The sequence below is a fragment of the Myotis brandtii genome, unplaced genomic scaffold (assembly GCF_000412655.1).
Source record: "Myotis brandtii unplaced genomic scaffold, ASM41265v1 scaffold191, whole genome shotgun sequence".
Classification (NCBI taxonomy): domain Eukaryota; kingdom Metazoa; phylum Chordata; class Mammalia; order Chiroptera; family Vespertilionidae; genus Myotis; species Myotis brandtii.
The window spans coordinates 3,674,744-3,691,084 of record NW_005357115.1 but is presented as its reverse complement, the minus strand read 5'-3'; the positions used below and the strand labels follow the sequence as shown (position 1 = coordinate 3,691,084).

At 38.2% G+C, this 16,341-nt stretch overlaps 1 protein-coding gene across 5 annotated transcripts in view; it reads right to left on the bottom strand.

Moving 5' to 3' along the window:
- MTA3 (metastasis associated 1 family, member 3) overlaps positions 1-16,341 on the bottom strand; it is a 121,506-nt gene that overhangs the window by 22,860 nt on the left and 82,305 nt on the right. For 3 of the 5 annotated variants that reach the window (XR_001361820.1, XR_001361821.1, XM_014538452.1), the window contains exons 10-14: positions 10,609-10,683; positions 8,794-8,852; positions 4,832-4,956; positions 1,872-2,023; positions 175-397 (exon numbers count right to left, since the gene is read on the bottom strand). Coding sequence is in view for 3 of the 5 variants with exons in the window: in XM_014538452.1 (XP_014393938.1) it covers positions 175-397; positions 1,872-2,023; positions 4,832-4,956; positions 8,794-8,852; positions 10,609-10,683 (634 nt within the window). In the remaining 2 variants the exon portion in view is untranslated. Of the gene's footprint in view, positions 1-56; positions 398-1,871; positions 2,024-4,831; positions 4,957-8,793; positions 8,853-10,608; positions 10,684-16,341 lie in introns of those variants that run through there. The other 2 variants (XM_005864756.2, XM_014538453.1) reach the window with 2 other exon arrangements.

Sequence of the window (16,341 nt, the reverse complement as noted above, 5' to 3'; positions counted from 1 at the left end):
GGCATAATGCAAATGGCAGCAGACAAAAACAATGTAAAAAAAAAAACCAAATAAAAGGCTGTACACAAGAACTTATGTTTATTGCAAATAAAAACAAAACAAAAAAGAGAGCGGGAAAGAGAGAAAATGGTCAGAAGCACAACACATAAGGTTAAGAATTCAAAAGCATCTTACATTCTGCCCTAATGGCAGCATAATTAATAGGAACAAACGGCCGTCTCGCTGCCTGCCGCAGCCGGAGGGTATTTTTGCAGACCTGACGAGCAAATTTTGTGAAATATGTAGTGTGAAGGAAGAAAGCTTGGCGGGTCTTCACTGCAGACTTTGGGCTCCCAGTGTTGCGGACGGGCATCCCCTGCATGGCTTGGCGAGACATGTGGCTTCTGACACGGGGGTCCTGTAGAATCAGACACCAACACACAGGTGAAGAACAGGGCTGGTTAAAGTGCAGTACTACTGGCATCATGCTCAAAGAACAGTGCAGTTTTTAAATCTTCCACTGAAGCATCTATAACTCAAAAGCCTATCCCAGTGGTCGGCAAACTCATTAGTCAACAGAGCCAAATATCAACAGTATGGCGATTGAAATTTCTTTTGAGAGCCTAATTTTTTAAACTTAAACTATATAGGTAGGTACATTGTTATTAACTTAATTAGGGTACTCCTAAGCTGGCCTTTGCTAAAAACGTCCTCAATCCAATAGACCCCTTCCAACTCTCCCATCCACACTCGTCTTGTATACTTGTTTCCTCTATCTTTTGTCACCTGCGCGCGATTTGGGGACACGACTAGCACTAACCACTGCACAGTGAGACTGCTGACTGACTGGCTCACTCAACTCATGCATGAATCGCGCGTGCCTTCCCCACGCTGCGTATCCCGCGGTCCGCCTGCGCCGCGTCTCCCGTTGCCTGACTGCCGGACCGCCCGACACCCCCCACTTCTTCTAATGCCACTTCTTCAAAATACACTCGCCCAGGCCGAAAATCAACTTCTGCGCACGGGCCACGAAGTTTCAATCGCACTGTACGAGCGCGCCCGCACGTGGTATTTTGTGGAAGAGCCACACTCAAGGGGCCAAAGAGCTGCATGTGGCTCGCGAGCCGCAGTTTGCCGACCACTGCCCTACCCCAAAGGACAAGATTAAAAAGTTTGTACTTTTGGAAAGAAGGTGGGGAAGTAGAGAAGAAAACTGGATTTGGGGTGGGGGAGTATGTATGTGTTTTTAAATTGACCCTAACAATCCCAAACTATATTCATAATAGGTTTTTAAAAATATGCCAAGGGGTTAGATTATTTTGAGTGTTGTTTAAAAAAATATTAAAGGACTCCAAGATCCTGTTAGTCCTCAAATATAATAGCCTCCCTCTAGTAGACCGGGGTGCTTGATATCTGCTATGAGAATTTTTCCAAAATCCTATTTCAACTGTTGTTCACCTCAAGATTAAGTCCACACGTTCTTGTGCCTCCTATGATAGCCAAGGAGTGGGGAAAAAATGTTCAAGTTGTTATTTTATGTAATAAGATACAATTTCAATAGTATCTAAAGGCTGCAAACTGTTTTCCCAAAAAAGCAATTAAAACAAACATTTCATCAGTAAGCTTTCTACTTATGCTAAGGCCTCCCACACACATTGTTCTTTTGCCTCTGTAATCTTCTCACAAAACAAATACTGAATACCTGTGAAGACTGGATTTGTCCCTGCCCTTCGCTCCACCTTCACCCTGAATATTATGGTGCTATGTTTAGCTATAAAAATAGCTTTGTTTGCTTTGAAATCACCTAACACTGTACTTCTGTTTTCAAGGACTGATCCAGCCACTGAAAAATATGACCATCCCCAAGGCTATAAGGACTATTGCTCATGTACCTCTGTAGGTGGGCTGGGAGATAACTTCTCTTCTTCTGACTGAGTGGGCATTTTCAGGCCGCCATATTTTTTCCAATAGAGCCAACAGGTTGCACATAATCTACACTGCATATTAGGTGGACCCCAAGAATACCACTGATGAGACTGTGTAGCTAAAGATGGAGGAAAAAGAAAAACAAAGATGCTATAGAATTTGTAACATCAATATATAATCAAACATTTCAAAAAATATTCCAAAGCCACTTTCAGTTTACGTTATTTTTCTTCCCCCAACTTACAAACCATATATGAAAGTCTAATATCCTATATAATAAAAGGCTAATATGCAAATCGACCAGTGGAATGACCAGTTGCTATGATGCGCACTGACCACCAGGGGGCAGACACTCAACGCAGGAGCTGCCCCCTGGTGGTCAGTGCGCTCCCACAATGGGAGCGCCACTCAGCCAGAAGCTGGGCTCACGGCTGGCAAGTGCAGCAGTGCTGGCGGGTCCCACCTCCACTGCAGTGCTAAGGATGTCTGACTACGGGCCTAAGCTATCAGTCGGACATCCTCCAAGGGCTCCCAGACTGCGAGAGGACACAGGCTAGGCTGAGGGACACCCCCCACCTCCGCCCGAGTGCACAAATTTCGTGCACCAGGCCTCTAGTATACATATAGTTTTCAAGACTCAGAATTCATTAAAAACTACATATATATACCAAGTGCCCGTGGCATCTGTCTAAGAGAAGCTATTAGATGACATATCCTACATAGTATGTTGTGCTGCTGGGGGAGTTTTTGTTAATTACAAATATTTTCTATTGTGTACATTTCTGGAAACAAGCTATCAGAAAATTATTAATGCTATTAGTGTTTAAAAGTTTAAAGCCAGTTTTCCAAACCTATAGTTCGGTTAAGGTACTTAGAGGGGCCCCACTGACAGAGGTAGGAATGTGACAGAAGCAGGTATCTGTTTTTCATTCCTTAATCAATAGATAAAATAATTATTTTAAATTTCTTCCTTTAAAAAACAGAATTCCTTCAAGACTGTAAGTATATATTCAGTGAGCATATGTGGCCGACATCACAGCATGCTTAAGACCTAGTAACTTGGTTAATTTACCACATAGCTAAACACTGCAAGCCTGTGTTAGTCTTATTCTGCAGTTTAAATTACTGCCATATAACATTCAAAGTATCCCCATCTGAAGTTTGAAAACACTGACACTGACACATTTAAGTTAATGAGGTGCATAAAAATCATTATTATAATTCTGTAAGTTTGCCTTGGAATATTCCTCCCGATCTATAGCACATAATGTTCAAGCAGCACAGTCAGGAGTCAGCTAACACTTCACAGCCAATGTCAAAAAAAGAAGATATGGTGGTCGTTATAATCAAATTGCCTTTTTAGTTCATTGAGAATTATACTGTGCACCTTGTCATGTATTACTTTTGGAGGACCCCTTGCAAGCAGCAGCCCCAAAACCTTCCTCTTAAAATTTAAAAACAAATCATAAGTTGATTTTTTACAAACACAAATGATAAGAATTTTACATATTAGGCATGGACTTATTTTAGATTCTGAAAACAAAATTTTTACCCAAACTAAGACATATCATTTAATATTTGTTAACAAATGCTTTTCTCCACACATAATTCATTCATGTTCAATTGAAAAATGACAAATAGAAAAGAGCAATTTTTTCTACAATGATAAATCTTACAAACATATTATATTATTTTGATAGAAATTATTTAAAAATATGAACCAAAAATAAATATTATAAAATTAAGAGTGCTTATTTGTCATGCACACAGAAAAATGACAGAATAATTATTTAAAGGTATATGTGAGATTATGTCTAAAGGGGGTTATAAATAAAAGATAAGACAGATTAAGTCACTACCATTTATCTCCAGGATTCTTTTTTTAAATTTTAAATATAAATGCACTTTGAAATCTAAGAATTCCCAATTCAAAAACATTTGTGATGCAGTTCATGTAAAATCTTGACCAAAAGAAGCTAATTTTCCACAAACTGTTTCCCCTTGTGCTCCCATGGTGCAGAAAATGGGTAGATATGTACCATTTCTATGAAGTCACAATTTGTCTGGCTCACACCTTCCTTGGTTTCAGAAGAGAAATTTTATGATTTGGTTTTAAGAGCCTTTTTAATGCTGAAACGCCCTCATTCATATGTCCTTAGGGCAGCCGGCTGCATCTACCCTCAAAGAGCTGCTGAGAGACAAAAACTAGGGACCAAGTAGACTTTTAATAAATATTTGTTTTCTTCCCTCTCCCACCCAAGCATACTTTGGCTGGTATAAAACATAGATGATAATGTCACCAATACTCCATTAAGAGATGATATTGTTGTATGAGATTTTACATAAACATAAAAAGTATATCAACTATGTAACAATTCATCTCACCAACCCAATAAATATAATACTACCAGCCTCTGGTAGAGATTTTTGACAGGAATGAATAAATTGGGATCCTGAGATCAAAAACAAATAACATAGAACTGCATCTCCCAAACCAGTGCTCTGAGGGAATCTGGTCTGAGGACTATAAGCAGCAGTTTACCCCCACACAGGTGTTTCCTACAGAATTATTTGGAGCCTTTAATTTGTCAAAGTATACTGAAAAACTCCAAAAAGGAATTTGGAATATTTCATGGTACCATGGTTTGCACAAAGCTAGTAACAACTCTGAATGCAACTCAGCTAACAATGTTGTATCAACAAACACAGGACCCCACAAAAGCAAATCAAAGGAAACCCAAGACTTAAATAGTCAGTGTCCAGGCGGAAGGTAAGGATGGGCATCTATTCACTCTAAGGCTGCATTATTCTGCCCTCTGCGCAGTACTGACCTCATGTACCTTCCTCCCACAGTGCCAGCACAGTTCCACGCACTTCAGAGACAGGCCTCAAATGAGAAAAGAAAGCCCCGCTGGAGAAAACTTACCGTAGCAGCTCTCACAGGCTCGCCCTAAGAGGGGATTCTGCGGCTGGAATGTGGTTCCCACGGCCCCATTCACAGTACCAGGTTTGCCATTGCTGGTGGATATTTGGTTGGGATTCGGTTTGCTGCTTCCAATGAAATGTAAAGTAAGGTCATAAAAATGACTTGTACAAATAAGGCAAAGGCTCTACACTTCATTACTGATTTATCTGAATTACACATAAATAAATCTGAATGCTTGGTGAAGAAGAAATACACTGGTAAAAGTGAACCCAAACCATTCATCTTTACAAAACAAGGCTATGTACAAACCGATCTCTTATGCCTGACACTCACAAAATAAATACAGCCATCTCTCTTCTCCACACAAATACAATTTCCTTAGGACACCCTCTGATTATTTTGAAAAATACAAGTTATTAAGCTGTATTAGCTATCACAAATTCTCCTGAGAACATAAAATACTTTTATGAATCATATAAATGAAGCCGAAGGCGATGTGCTGTGTTCAGAGGAAGGCACTGTCCTGGTCCTGCTGACTCCTGAGGGAACTTACAAAAGACCATGATCAACACAAACACTGGCTGTCAATGGGGCATATCCAGAGTTAAGTCAGCATTTCAGGAGACTTTGTTCATGGTAGTAATTTCTATTATGTTTGAACTTTTATGAAGATTACATAGCATTGGAAAGTAGAGGTTTTTCTCTTCAAGAAAAAATTTTAGGAGGAAAAGAGTGACATCATCAGAAGTGTACGTGCAAATTTCCCAGAGGCCATAATTCCCCAGAAACATGTACCCCAGATTACCTTCTACTATCTACTTGCTGTGCAAACATGGCTAACTTGTCCCCATCTAGGGTAGGCTAACTCCCCAGCTTATAAGCCATGACCGAGGATACTGCACAGGTATATATAGTATGTCCTCAATAAACTGATAATTCACTTAACATGTATTTATTCAGTACCTGACTTCAAGGAACTTTCACGTCTATTTGGGAGAAATAAATGCTGAATGACTGTATCTTCCCATGATTACTAAAGTAATGAGTGGTCACAACTATCAAGACACTTGGCGTTTCCACACAGAGTTGGTTCAGGAGTTTCCTCTTTGCTGTTTTTCATTCCCATAGTTCCAATTACCAGCAAAAGCCTAGTATGTAAACTTGGCCTGACAGCAAATTAAGATTTCTTCCTGGCATTGTTACTGTAACTCTTGGTGACACCCATCACCACCCCCAGATGAAATCATTGAACCGCTGAGTGCTCTGAAGTCCCTATTCGATATACAGGGCTATTATTTACACTTTAACCTGTGCCAGCAATGTGTTTTGAAGACAAATTGGTTTTAAAAAACACATTTTAAGCCAGAAAGAATGTATTTCTCTTCTTATAGTTTTCATGTGGAAATGTACAAAATGAAAAGTGGTAATTTAGAATGATTAAGATGTGCAAGAAATATAATATTTCTGATTTTTAAAAATCTATTATAGCTAATAGACATGATGGCCCCTTGAAATTAAATAACTTCCCCAAAATATGAAAATTTCTGATATTTAACCCTGGGCTAAAATATATGTGTTGAAAAAGAGCTAATATAAATTTACAGTTGAACTGCCTGAAAAAAAGAACAAGAGTACATACAACTTTAGTTCTTCACCTGAATCTAGAACGTTATTTGACTGAGTAAACTACTGATCTTAATATTATAATAATTACAAAAGGAAAACAAGTGTTCAAAGGCTGAATATACTTAAACATGTGAATCACTTAAACTATGTTTTGCAAAACCAAGTACCTGCAGGTTAATTCAGGGCACAAATGACTGAGGTCAATGTGACCATCCAAATAAACTTTTACTCTAAGAAAAACATGAAAGATGTTTTAAAGTCACATTGTATGAAACTGTCCTTTTATCTGATGCCAAAACCTTTCCTCCCCCATCAGTGCTCCAGATTCTACCCCTCCACCCTCTTGAGAACTTTGTTCCCTTGATTCTCCTTCCTGGACCCTCCTCATTAACATGTAATGTATTTCTCCTATTTAAAAACTCCCCCATTTCTCTATCCCAACCTACTCCCCAAAGCCGAGAACTTTCTCTCGACTGCCCTTTGCAGCCAGGTTTCTTGAGAGCTGCAATCTTCAGTGTCTGCAGCACCGTGGCTCTATGCAGTCCTCACCACGGCATTAAAGATCACCGATAACTTCTGTGATGCTAAGTTCCCTGGCTATTTCTCACCAGCATCTGACACTGTTGATCTCTTTCCCTCCTTGAAACCCACTCCTCTCTCAGCTTTAATGATAATAATGCACTCACCTTGCTGTTCTTTTTTAGCTTTCATTCTCTATCTGTATCTGACATATAAATACTGCATTTCCTCAAGCTTGGTTCAAGGCATTTTTTTTCTTATTGATTCTCCTATGAAATCTCATACATAGTTTAAAACACAATGATATATGCTGATGAAGCTCAAATTTGTATCTCTAGCCCAGAACTTTCCCCTCCAATATATCCAACAATATATTCAACACCTCTGTGGACACAACAAACTCAAAATGACCTAGACCTAACCTGGTTCTCCACCACAGTTTCTTAGCTTGGTGAATGCACTTTTCCTTTGATATGACAAACATTGTAAAGTTCAAGAAAGCTGGTATGCCTGCTTTTGAAAATCTGAGACAGATGAATCACAACAGATTTCCTTTGGGGAGTTATTCTTTTGTAAATAACTCAAATAAACTATATAAAATTTAAAAATATTAGAAACCACTCTGCAGAAGGGACATTATATCTCTGAATAAAAATTATGGGCCCCATAAATTACATATTATCTGTCTTGAGATAAAAGATTAGTAAGATGCCTGGCCAGTGTAGCTCAGTGGTTTGGAGTGTTGTCCCTACACCAGAAGGTTATGGGTTTGATTCTCGGTCAGGGCACATACCCGGGTTGTAGGTTCCATCTCCTCTTTCACATCAATGTGTGTGTGCATGTGTGTGTCTCCACCCAACCATGCCCTGGCTTCTGTCTCAAATATCAATAAAGGCATACCCTTGGGTGAGGATTTTAAAAAAAAGATTAGTAAGAAATATTACAATTCATTTCCTATGAGGCCTCTTATACTAGTATATAAAACTGTCTTAATGTATCAAAATTCAGTAAACAAAAGGCTAAGTATAAAGGCAACTGTACTGAGCTCACAGAGTAAGAAAAATCTTGGAGCAGTACATAGAACTTTGTAGTAAATTTCATTTTTATCCCCAAAGAACTTAGGATAGCACTATATATGTGGTGCTCAATAAACTAAATTTTTCTGAACAAATGAATGATTGAAATCCAAAGATCTCAAGAAAAAGATTATAATTCACTTAAAACATAGCATATGAAAAGAAAATTGGCATCCATGTTGATATAACAATGTTTTCTAACTCCAAAGGAAAACAATGATAGAATGCTAGGCCAAAACAATAAAAAGTTATTCACTATTTATCCAACATATACAAAGTATGATTCCAATTACTTTCCCTAACCCTAGCCCTAAGCAAATAATATAAAATTATCAACGAGATAAACAACATGCCTCAAAAGGGCAATGTGCATTAACCAAAAAAATCCATTCTACCACATACAAGTTTCATGAGTTGGTAGCTTTCTGAAATACATTTGCTTCAAACAACAGTTTCATAGGTTAGTTTCCTAACACTTTCCCCGCAGCTGTGACAGAAGTACAATTTAGGGACATTCTTTCTCTAGTCCTTTTGTTGTCTACGTGGTATTTTTCCTACCAGCCATTTTTCTCTCTAAAAATATTACTATAGTGATATAATGGGAAGCAAGTCTCATGCTTTGTAGTGGAAGAAAATAAGATACACAATGAATTCAAATTTGACTGGAACTGACCAAAATGACATTTTGTTTTGATAGAATTAATACCATGACAAATATTTTAAAAGATTTCCATTACTTACTAAGTTGGGATATACACTTGTTTCAGTTTACTCTCTGCTTCTGCTGCTTTTAGACGTTTCTAATTCAAAAGATACATAAAATATTTTACATACAATGCTTAGCAACTATTACCACTTCATTGTTTTAAAAAATCCACAAGAAAATGAATTTAAAGCATAATTCAAAAGTTGCCATTTTAAAATGTGCATATAAGCTGCAGTAATTTCTAAGAAAAGTCACTAGATTCTGAGAAACAGAACTGTAAGTATTAATAACGTTTTAGACATAGATTTTAAAAGTAAAGCAATGAACAACTCCGTCCCCCACATGAGTGAATAAACAGGACTTGTAAGTAACCGTTTTTACTTTTCAAATTTATTTTCTACCGTATTTCTTCTTTTGGTTTTCTGGGAGAAAAAACACACACATCATCTTTACTTTTAGAAAAATATTCAGAGGTGATTAGTTTTCAAAGTCCATGCAAAAGAAAGAGATAGTAACTATTCTAAGTACAATTAAATAAGCATTTACCCTCAAATGTTGGGAGGTATGCAGTATACTTTATAGCTTGGCTGAACTCACATCAGATTTTAGGAACCAATTAGGAGCCAAATGCAGGAAAAGGAATGGGAAAAAGATTATGTAGTCAAATCCAGAAACTGATCAACACAACATGAATGCAAATAGGGAAGGAAAATAATATATGGTAGATATAAAAAATAAGATAAACCAAATTATTTCTCCTCATTTTCTCAATGAGACGTAAACAAAAACATTTAGGGGGACAACTTAAAACTTTTAGGGACGGAGTTGAAATTTCTGAAAAGAATTTTATCCAAATATTTTCAACCATCCTTGAGTGATCATCTCCACCATCTTTGGGGACTCTTTCTGCTTTGAGAAACAGTTTTCAGAACACCTGGTCTTCATTTCTATCTACCTAAATTGTTTCAAATAAGCACTTTTTAAATTATACATGATGTTGATTCTGGAAATGTTTCAATAAGCCATGGGTGGCTGGCTATTCACTATTCATGATCTCAACAACTCACTATGGCAATTTTTAAAGTGATCCTTAAAATGTATTTTTATAGCATCCAACACTTGCCACTGTGCAATCACATACTTAGGAAAAATAATGTCTGTGTTAAATATATTTGCCCCTTTCCTTACCAGTTCTGACATGAGACTAGAAGAATATAAAAACAAGTACTGACTGGGGTCACTTCGGGAAAATGTGCCTTTTCCCAGGAAATAGTGCTCGAAATAAGTAACTGAGAGAGTTACCTCAATTTGGGACATGTAGGAAGGAGTCAGAAACAAATCATTCCCTGCGTCTAGAAATAACTTCGGATAAAAATTTATGTACAGTACACCAAGGCATCAAACTAGTAAGACTAACTTTACAGTTAAGATAAAAGATTTAGGAGATATATCCACACAAATGGCATTGGTCTAAATTTTCAATATGTAAAAATAAGTTGCTCAAAAGGTGTGTGCTAACATCACATCTTAGGGCATTCCCTCCAAGTATACTCACAAAGAGATGAGGCACCAGGCACCTGCAAGGAAAACACTGCCTCTCTAGCGGTACCTTCCCTGTTGTCCTTCCAAAATAGCTATCATAATAAATTCTGAAGTAAAAAAAAATATATTAAGACTAAAATCTTAAAATAATATCTTAAGGATATGAAATCATGCAGTTTAAAATAGTCTAGAAAAGATAAAGCAAACAAGACAAATTTTAAATTAAGTATATTGCTAAGAAATATTAAAATGTAAACAGAAAGTTCACTTTAATGCAATCATATTGGTAGTGATATAAAAAAAATTACCTGCTGCACGTATCTGTCAGTAGTTTTCCACATGTAATAATATTCAATGATGCTAGTCAATGATTTCCAAGGGAGCTGAAAATATATTTAATATGACAATAAGAACAAGCTACTATAGCAACTGCTTTCCTTTAAAACTACTACTTTAAAATAATGAGTCAAATATCCACATAGAAGATTCATCCAGTTTATGAAAACTGCAATTAATTCTTAGCAAAGGGTATCCCAAACAAGTTATATTCAGTTAGGACTAATATAACACATTTCCTTTCTACTTCCCGTTTTGCTAAAAATTATAAACTTTATGACTGATACTATTTTATGACTTACCCAGGAATACAAATTTTAGAAATGATATTGAAATAGATCTAGCCAGTTACTTAAACTTCCAAAGATGCCAGCTACCATTGGGTGGCGTGTGGTCTGTGACATACTTCCCATCCTTTAAAAAACTGCTCTATTTTGACTTATTTTTGTTGTAAAATAAATTAAAACAAATCTCAGAAGAAAAACATAGTCAAGTGTGGTTCATACTAGAAAAACAGAAAGCTTGTCTTTGATATTTTTCATTATTCAAAAACGGTCACATGAGCTCCCACACATGAGACCCACAACCAAAGAATATATTCAGTATGTCCTTTTGTAAAGGGAGATTTGTTAGTCATTCAAGATGCAAATCAGGGCAGATCAAATTTCAAACAAAATGACTGATAACATTCACAACTTTTAACTGTAGCAGCAGACTTTTACAGATAGGTGACTCAGCACTCCCTCTGACTCCCATCTTGCTGTCCCTAATGCACTATCGGGTGAGAGAATTAAAACAGTACTTCCTAAACTCAGTGAGTTATATAATGTCTAATTACTGGGTTGTATACCTGAAACCAACATAATATTGTATGTCAACTGTAACTGAAAAGGAAAAAATTATTTAGTCAAAGAAAAAATAATAGTACTTCCCAGACTGCACTGCAGCTTGTGTCCCACATATACTAGTAAAACATCTTTGCCATTCCTATCACCTGCACATTTAATTCACCTATCTGATCTGAAGTAAAAACAGATGGAGTTTAGGGAAAGGAACTTATTTTAAGTTTAATTGGGTGGCAATTACAACAGTAATTACAAATATGGTCTCCTTGCAGGACCAAATCTGCTCAGTCACTGGCATTTGCATTACAACTAAAGCAGTTTTCTCCAATCCAACAAGCAATCTAATGGATTTGAAAGGGTCTGAGGGATGGTTTAAGGAGCTTATGACATGACCAAATAGGGTGAGACCGCATGACAGTTATTGGCAGAGTCCCCTAAGGTTTTACGCAAGCTAAAAACTCTTCATCTGCTAATTATTATTCTTTTGAGAAATAACCCCCTGACATACAATTACCTGGAAACCTGGAAACCAAGGGACCATGTAACCTGAGCTTCATCATGAGCCAGACTTTACCTAACGGTAAGCCATGAAATCCTAATCAGGCATGTTCAGCACCACCACTCCCTTATCAAGAAGAAGAGGAGGTCATGAACACATGAGAAACATGCCCTAGTGTGTCTACTCCTAATGCAGTATCATTTCTTCCTCAACTCTCACTTATGGCTTCATGGGAGTTCCTAGGACATGTCAATTTAAGAGGAAAGAAATCTGACTGTGGCAGATGGCTTTGCACGATATACTGGCAACAAGTAGAACTAGCCTACTCCTGCATTTCAGCCCCAAGCAGGAGTGGCTCTAAAGCACAGTAAAGAAGGTAGATCCTTTTGGAGGGTGGAATATTAGAGTAAACATCTGGCTTTCTACTTTGAGTTGAAGGAGAGATGGCCAGAATTACTAATCCATACCCATTTGTGGGCAGTGGTTATTCACTTGTTACAATGATCAGAGACTTGAAAGAAATCAGATTAGAATATTGGTAACAATAAGGCTTAGAAAAGAGGTTTATGGGACAGACCTGAGGTGAGGATATTTGTGTCCTCATGCTTACTCATAAGTTCCCTTTGCAGAAAAATTCTCATTAATATCAGGTGGATAAAGTTATCTCCTCTATGATGATCAACCAGACTCTTTTCCTAACCACACCAATACTCAAAGGATACAAAAACAAGTGGACAGAGGCAAGGAGACAGAGATTACACATGGGTGCTACACGGGATGTCCTCTCACCAAATCTGATCCAATTACTCCAGGTGTCCAATCTGCAAGGAACGGAGTACACTGGGCCTCCCATTCCTGGTAACATGTCAGTTACATTAAACTCTCAGCATCATAGAATAGCAGCCATCTGTTCTCATTGAACAGACTATTATTCTAAATATGATTTGCCTTTTCTGCCTATAATGCATTAGCTAGCAAACCACCCACAGACTTATGAAAGACTTATTCCCACAAAATACTGCTTCTAACCAGGGCCCAGAACCCTGAAAAATGAAGTTTGGGTCACCCTACCAGATTAAGAACTGTGATTATTAAAAGTACTGAGGGGAAAAGAAGAGTGAGGGAAGTCGATTTTGAATGCCAATGAAGTCCTCAGAATGAGTTTCAAAAACAGAGAAAAAGAAGACTAAAGAAGTCATCCATATTTCCCTCCTTGCTTGGTATAATTATTTCCCTCCTGCACCCCAATTCCCTTTCTATTTTTTATAAGGTCTGTTGTTGATGATTTTACCATTATAATTTAATGTAGAAGCTACAAGCTGGGTTGTGACTAAAATCAGAGGAAGACTAAACATCAACCAGAGATGCTATGACAGTAAATTTGTGCCTCCCCATTTGAAGAAATGGTACCACATTTTCCGATGATTCAGGAATAATTACTACTGTTTAAAAGTTGATATATGGAAGGAAGCAGGTACAGAAAGCAAGTATGAATGATTAGTCAAAGGTGGCAAATACTATACATCCACTTCCAAACCACTTCTAGCTCATTTTCCTTGAAACCCTAAACTGTATTTTCCCCAGATACCCTTGAACAAAGGTGCAGACTAATGGGCTATGTTAGCCAAACTGACAAACCTGAATGACATTTAGATACAGAAGTGAGCAACATAAAAATGAGGCTGCATGCAGGGAGATTGGATAGTTTGGCAAGAACAATGGTTGAGATATCATGTTCTTCTGGGCCATCTCTGTTGACCTTTCTCAATTGAAGCTTGAAATCATGGGTGCCAAACAGCAGAGGGCATGGGTGTTTCCAATGTTCCTGAAAAGTATAGCACCCAAGCTTGGTTCTATAGTCCTCCAGAGATTCTATGAGAACTTAATATCCTACATTCCTTTCTGCTGATATTACATACAGTGAATTCTGAACTTAGCAACTAAGAACTCTAATATAACCCATACCTTTATTCTTTATTCTAAACTAGGTGAGGATGAGTTTCCCTCACCCATAATCAAAAGCACTCTAATACAAAAATTGGTAAGAAGTGAAGTGCTTGAAGAATAGACCCTAGAGATGTGGCATTTATTGACAGAATCAAAGTGGAAGCAGAAACTGAGCAAGACTGGTGGCAGAGGCAGCAGTCTTTGTAGTGAGGTTCCTGTTAGAACACTGCCATTGTTGGGTGCTCTTGGCTTCACAAGTCCTGGCTGTGAAGCATCTAAACTTGAATCCCTGGAAACTCCTAGAGCAGTGGTTCTCAACCTTCCTAATGCCATGACCCTTTAATACAGTTCCTCATGTTGTGGTGACCCCCAACCATAAAATTATTTTCGCTGCTACTTCATAACTGTAATTTTGCTACTGTTAAGAATCGTAATGTAGCCGAAACCGGTTTGGCACAGTGGATGGAGCGTCGGCCTGCGGACTGAAGGGTCCCAGGTTCGATTCCGGTCAGGGGCATGTGCCTGGGTTGCGGGCACATCCCCAGTGGGAGATGTGCAGGGGGCAGCTGATCGATGTTTCTCTCTCATCGATGTTTCTGACTCTCTATCTCTCTCCCTTCCTCTCTGTGAAAAATCAATAAAATATATTTAAAAAAAAAAAAAGAATCGTAATGTAAATATCTGATATGCAGGATGTGTTTTTATTGTTACAAATTGAACATAATTAAAGCATAGTGATTAATCCCAAAAACAATATGTAATTATATGTGTGCTTTCCGATGGTCTTAGGCGACCCCTGTGAAAGGGGTGTTCGACCCCCAAAGGGGTCGCGACCCACAGGTTGAGAACCACTGTCATAGAAGTTCTGTAAGCCTTCTAACACCCTATAATAAATTTCTTCCTCCTTAAACTAGCTCACTCAAATGGATTCTGTCATTTCCAATTACAGTTTGTTCAGTATCCTTTCCAACTTCCTTGTAGTTTCACTTTCCTATAATGTAAAGATCAGAAATCCAAACATATTTCCAAGACTTCCCTGTGATTTATTTCTTCCAATCAGATGTGCCGTATGTGTATAAGACCTAAATTCTGAAGTGAAGTAAGCAGGGTTAAGAGAGGATGGTGCACCAGGCAATTACTAGTATTCTGCGGCATTGAAGAAGCACAAAATGGTTCTAGAGCCCAAAGCTCTGCTAGTGGTTTCCTGATCCCAACATCAAGGTGAAGTAGTGTGATCCTGGAGCAGAAGTTAACCCAGCAGCTTCCCAGTTTCCATATGGGGTAGAGGTAGGAGCTCACCCGCTGGGCCATTTCTGTGGGATTGTTTTGAAACCTAGCCTGGGGCCTACTTCTCCAACCCTCTCAATGATTTTAGCAACAAATTTCCGAATTTATATCCCATTCTGTTCATAATAGCTACTGTGTTTTTGTTATCTGGAACAGCTAGGAAATATTTTTGTTAAACTGACTTGATTGCATGAAGAAAGAAAGACCTGGCTATTTTTAACTTCGAACTTTATAGGTTACTTTACATATTTCAGGTTCTGTTTCTGTTTAGGTTTAGGATATAGAATTCCACAGGAGAATGTCATTCCTACCCTAAAAATTAGGGGGGAAAAAAGATAATCTACAAAAACTTTAACAATTTGTGAGTCTATCTTAAAGCTAAGGTTACAAGACAATCAACTGAATTCCAAAATCATTCTGAAGAGACACAGGACTCATGAACTACCTTTACTTTGGCAGAGCATAAAAAAAACAGGTGACCAATAAAAATTAAAGTAAGAAGAACACAAAAAATTTACCAAAGGTCAACAGTGGGCTACAAGAACTGTTTAACAGAAGAAAGCTCTAGACCAGCCGTGGGCAAACTACGGCCCGCGGGCTGGATCTGGCCCGTTTGAAATGAATAAAACTAAAAAAAAAAAAGACCGTACCCTTTTATGTAATGATGTTTACTTTGAATTTATATTAGTTCACACAAACACTCCATCCATGCTTTTGTTCCGGCACTCCGGTCCAGTTTAAGAACCCATTGTGGCCCTCGAGTCAAAAAGTTTGCCCACCCCTGCTCTAGACACAAGGGGAATCCACACACGCTTGCCACAGACCTCCATCGGGTGTTCAGAAAGAACTGGGCAAGAGCAGGAAGCCTGAGAAAGCCCCTGCTGCTGATAAAATTTTGAATCTACATAAAGAAATGAACAGGGGCAGAAATGGTAAAAAATAATAAGTAGCCCTAACCGGTTTGGCTCAGTGGATAGAGCGTCGGCCTGCGGACTGAAGGGTCCCAGGTTCAATTCTGGTCAAGGGCATGTACCTTGGTTGCGGGCACATCCCCAGTAGGGGGTGTGCAGGAGGCAGCTGATCGATGTTTCTCTCTCATCGATGTTTCTAACTCTCTATCCCTCTCC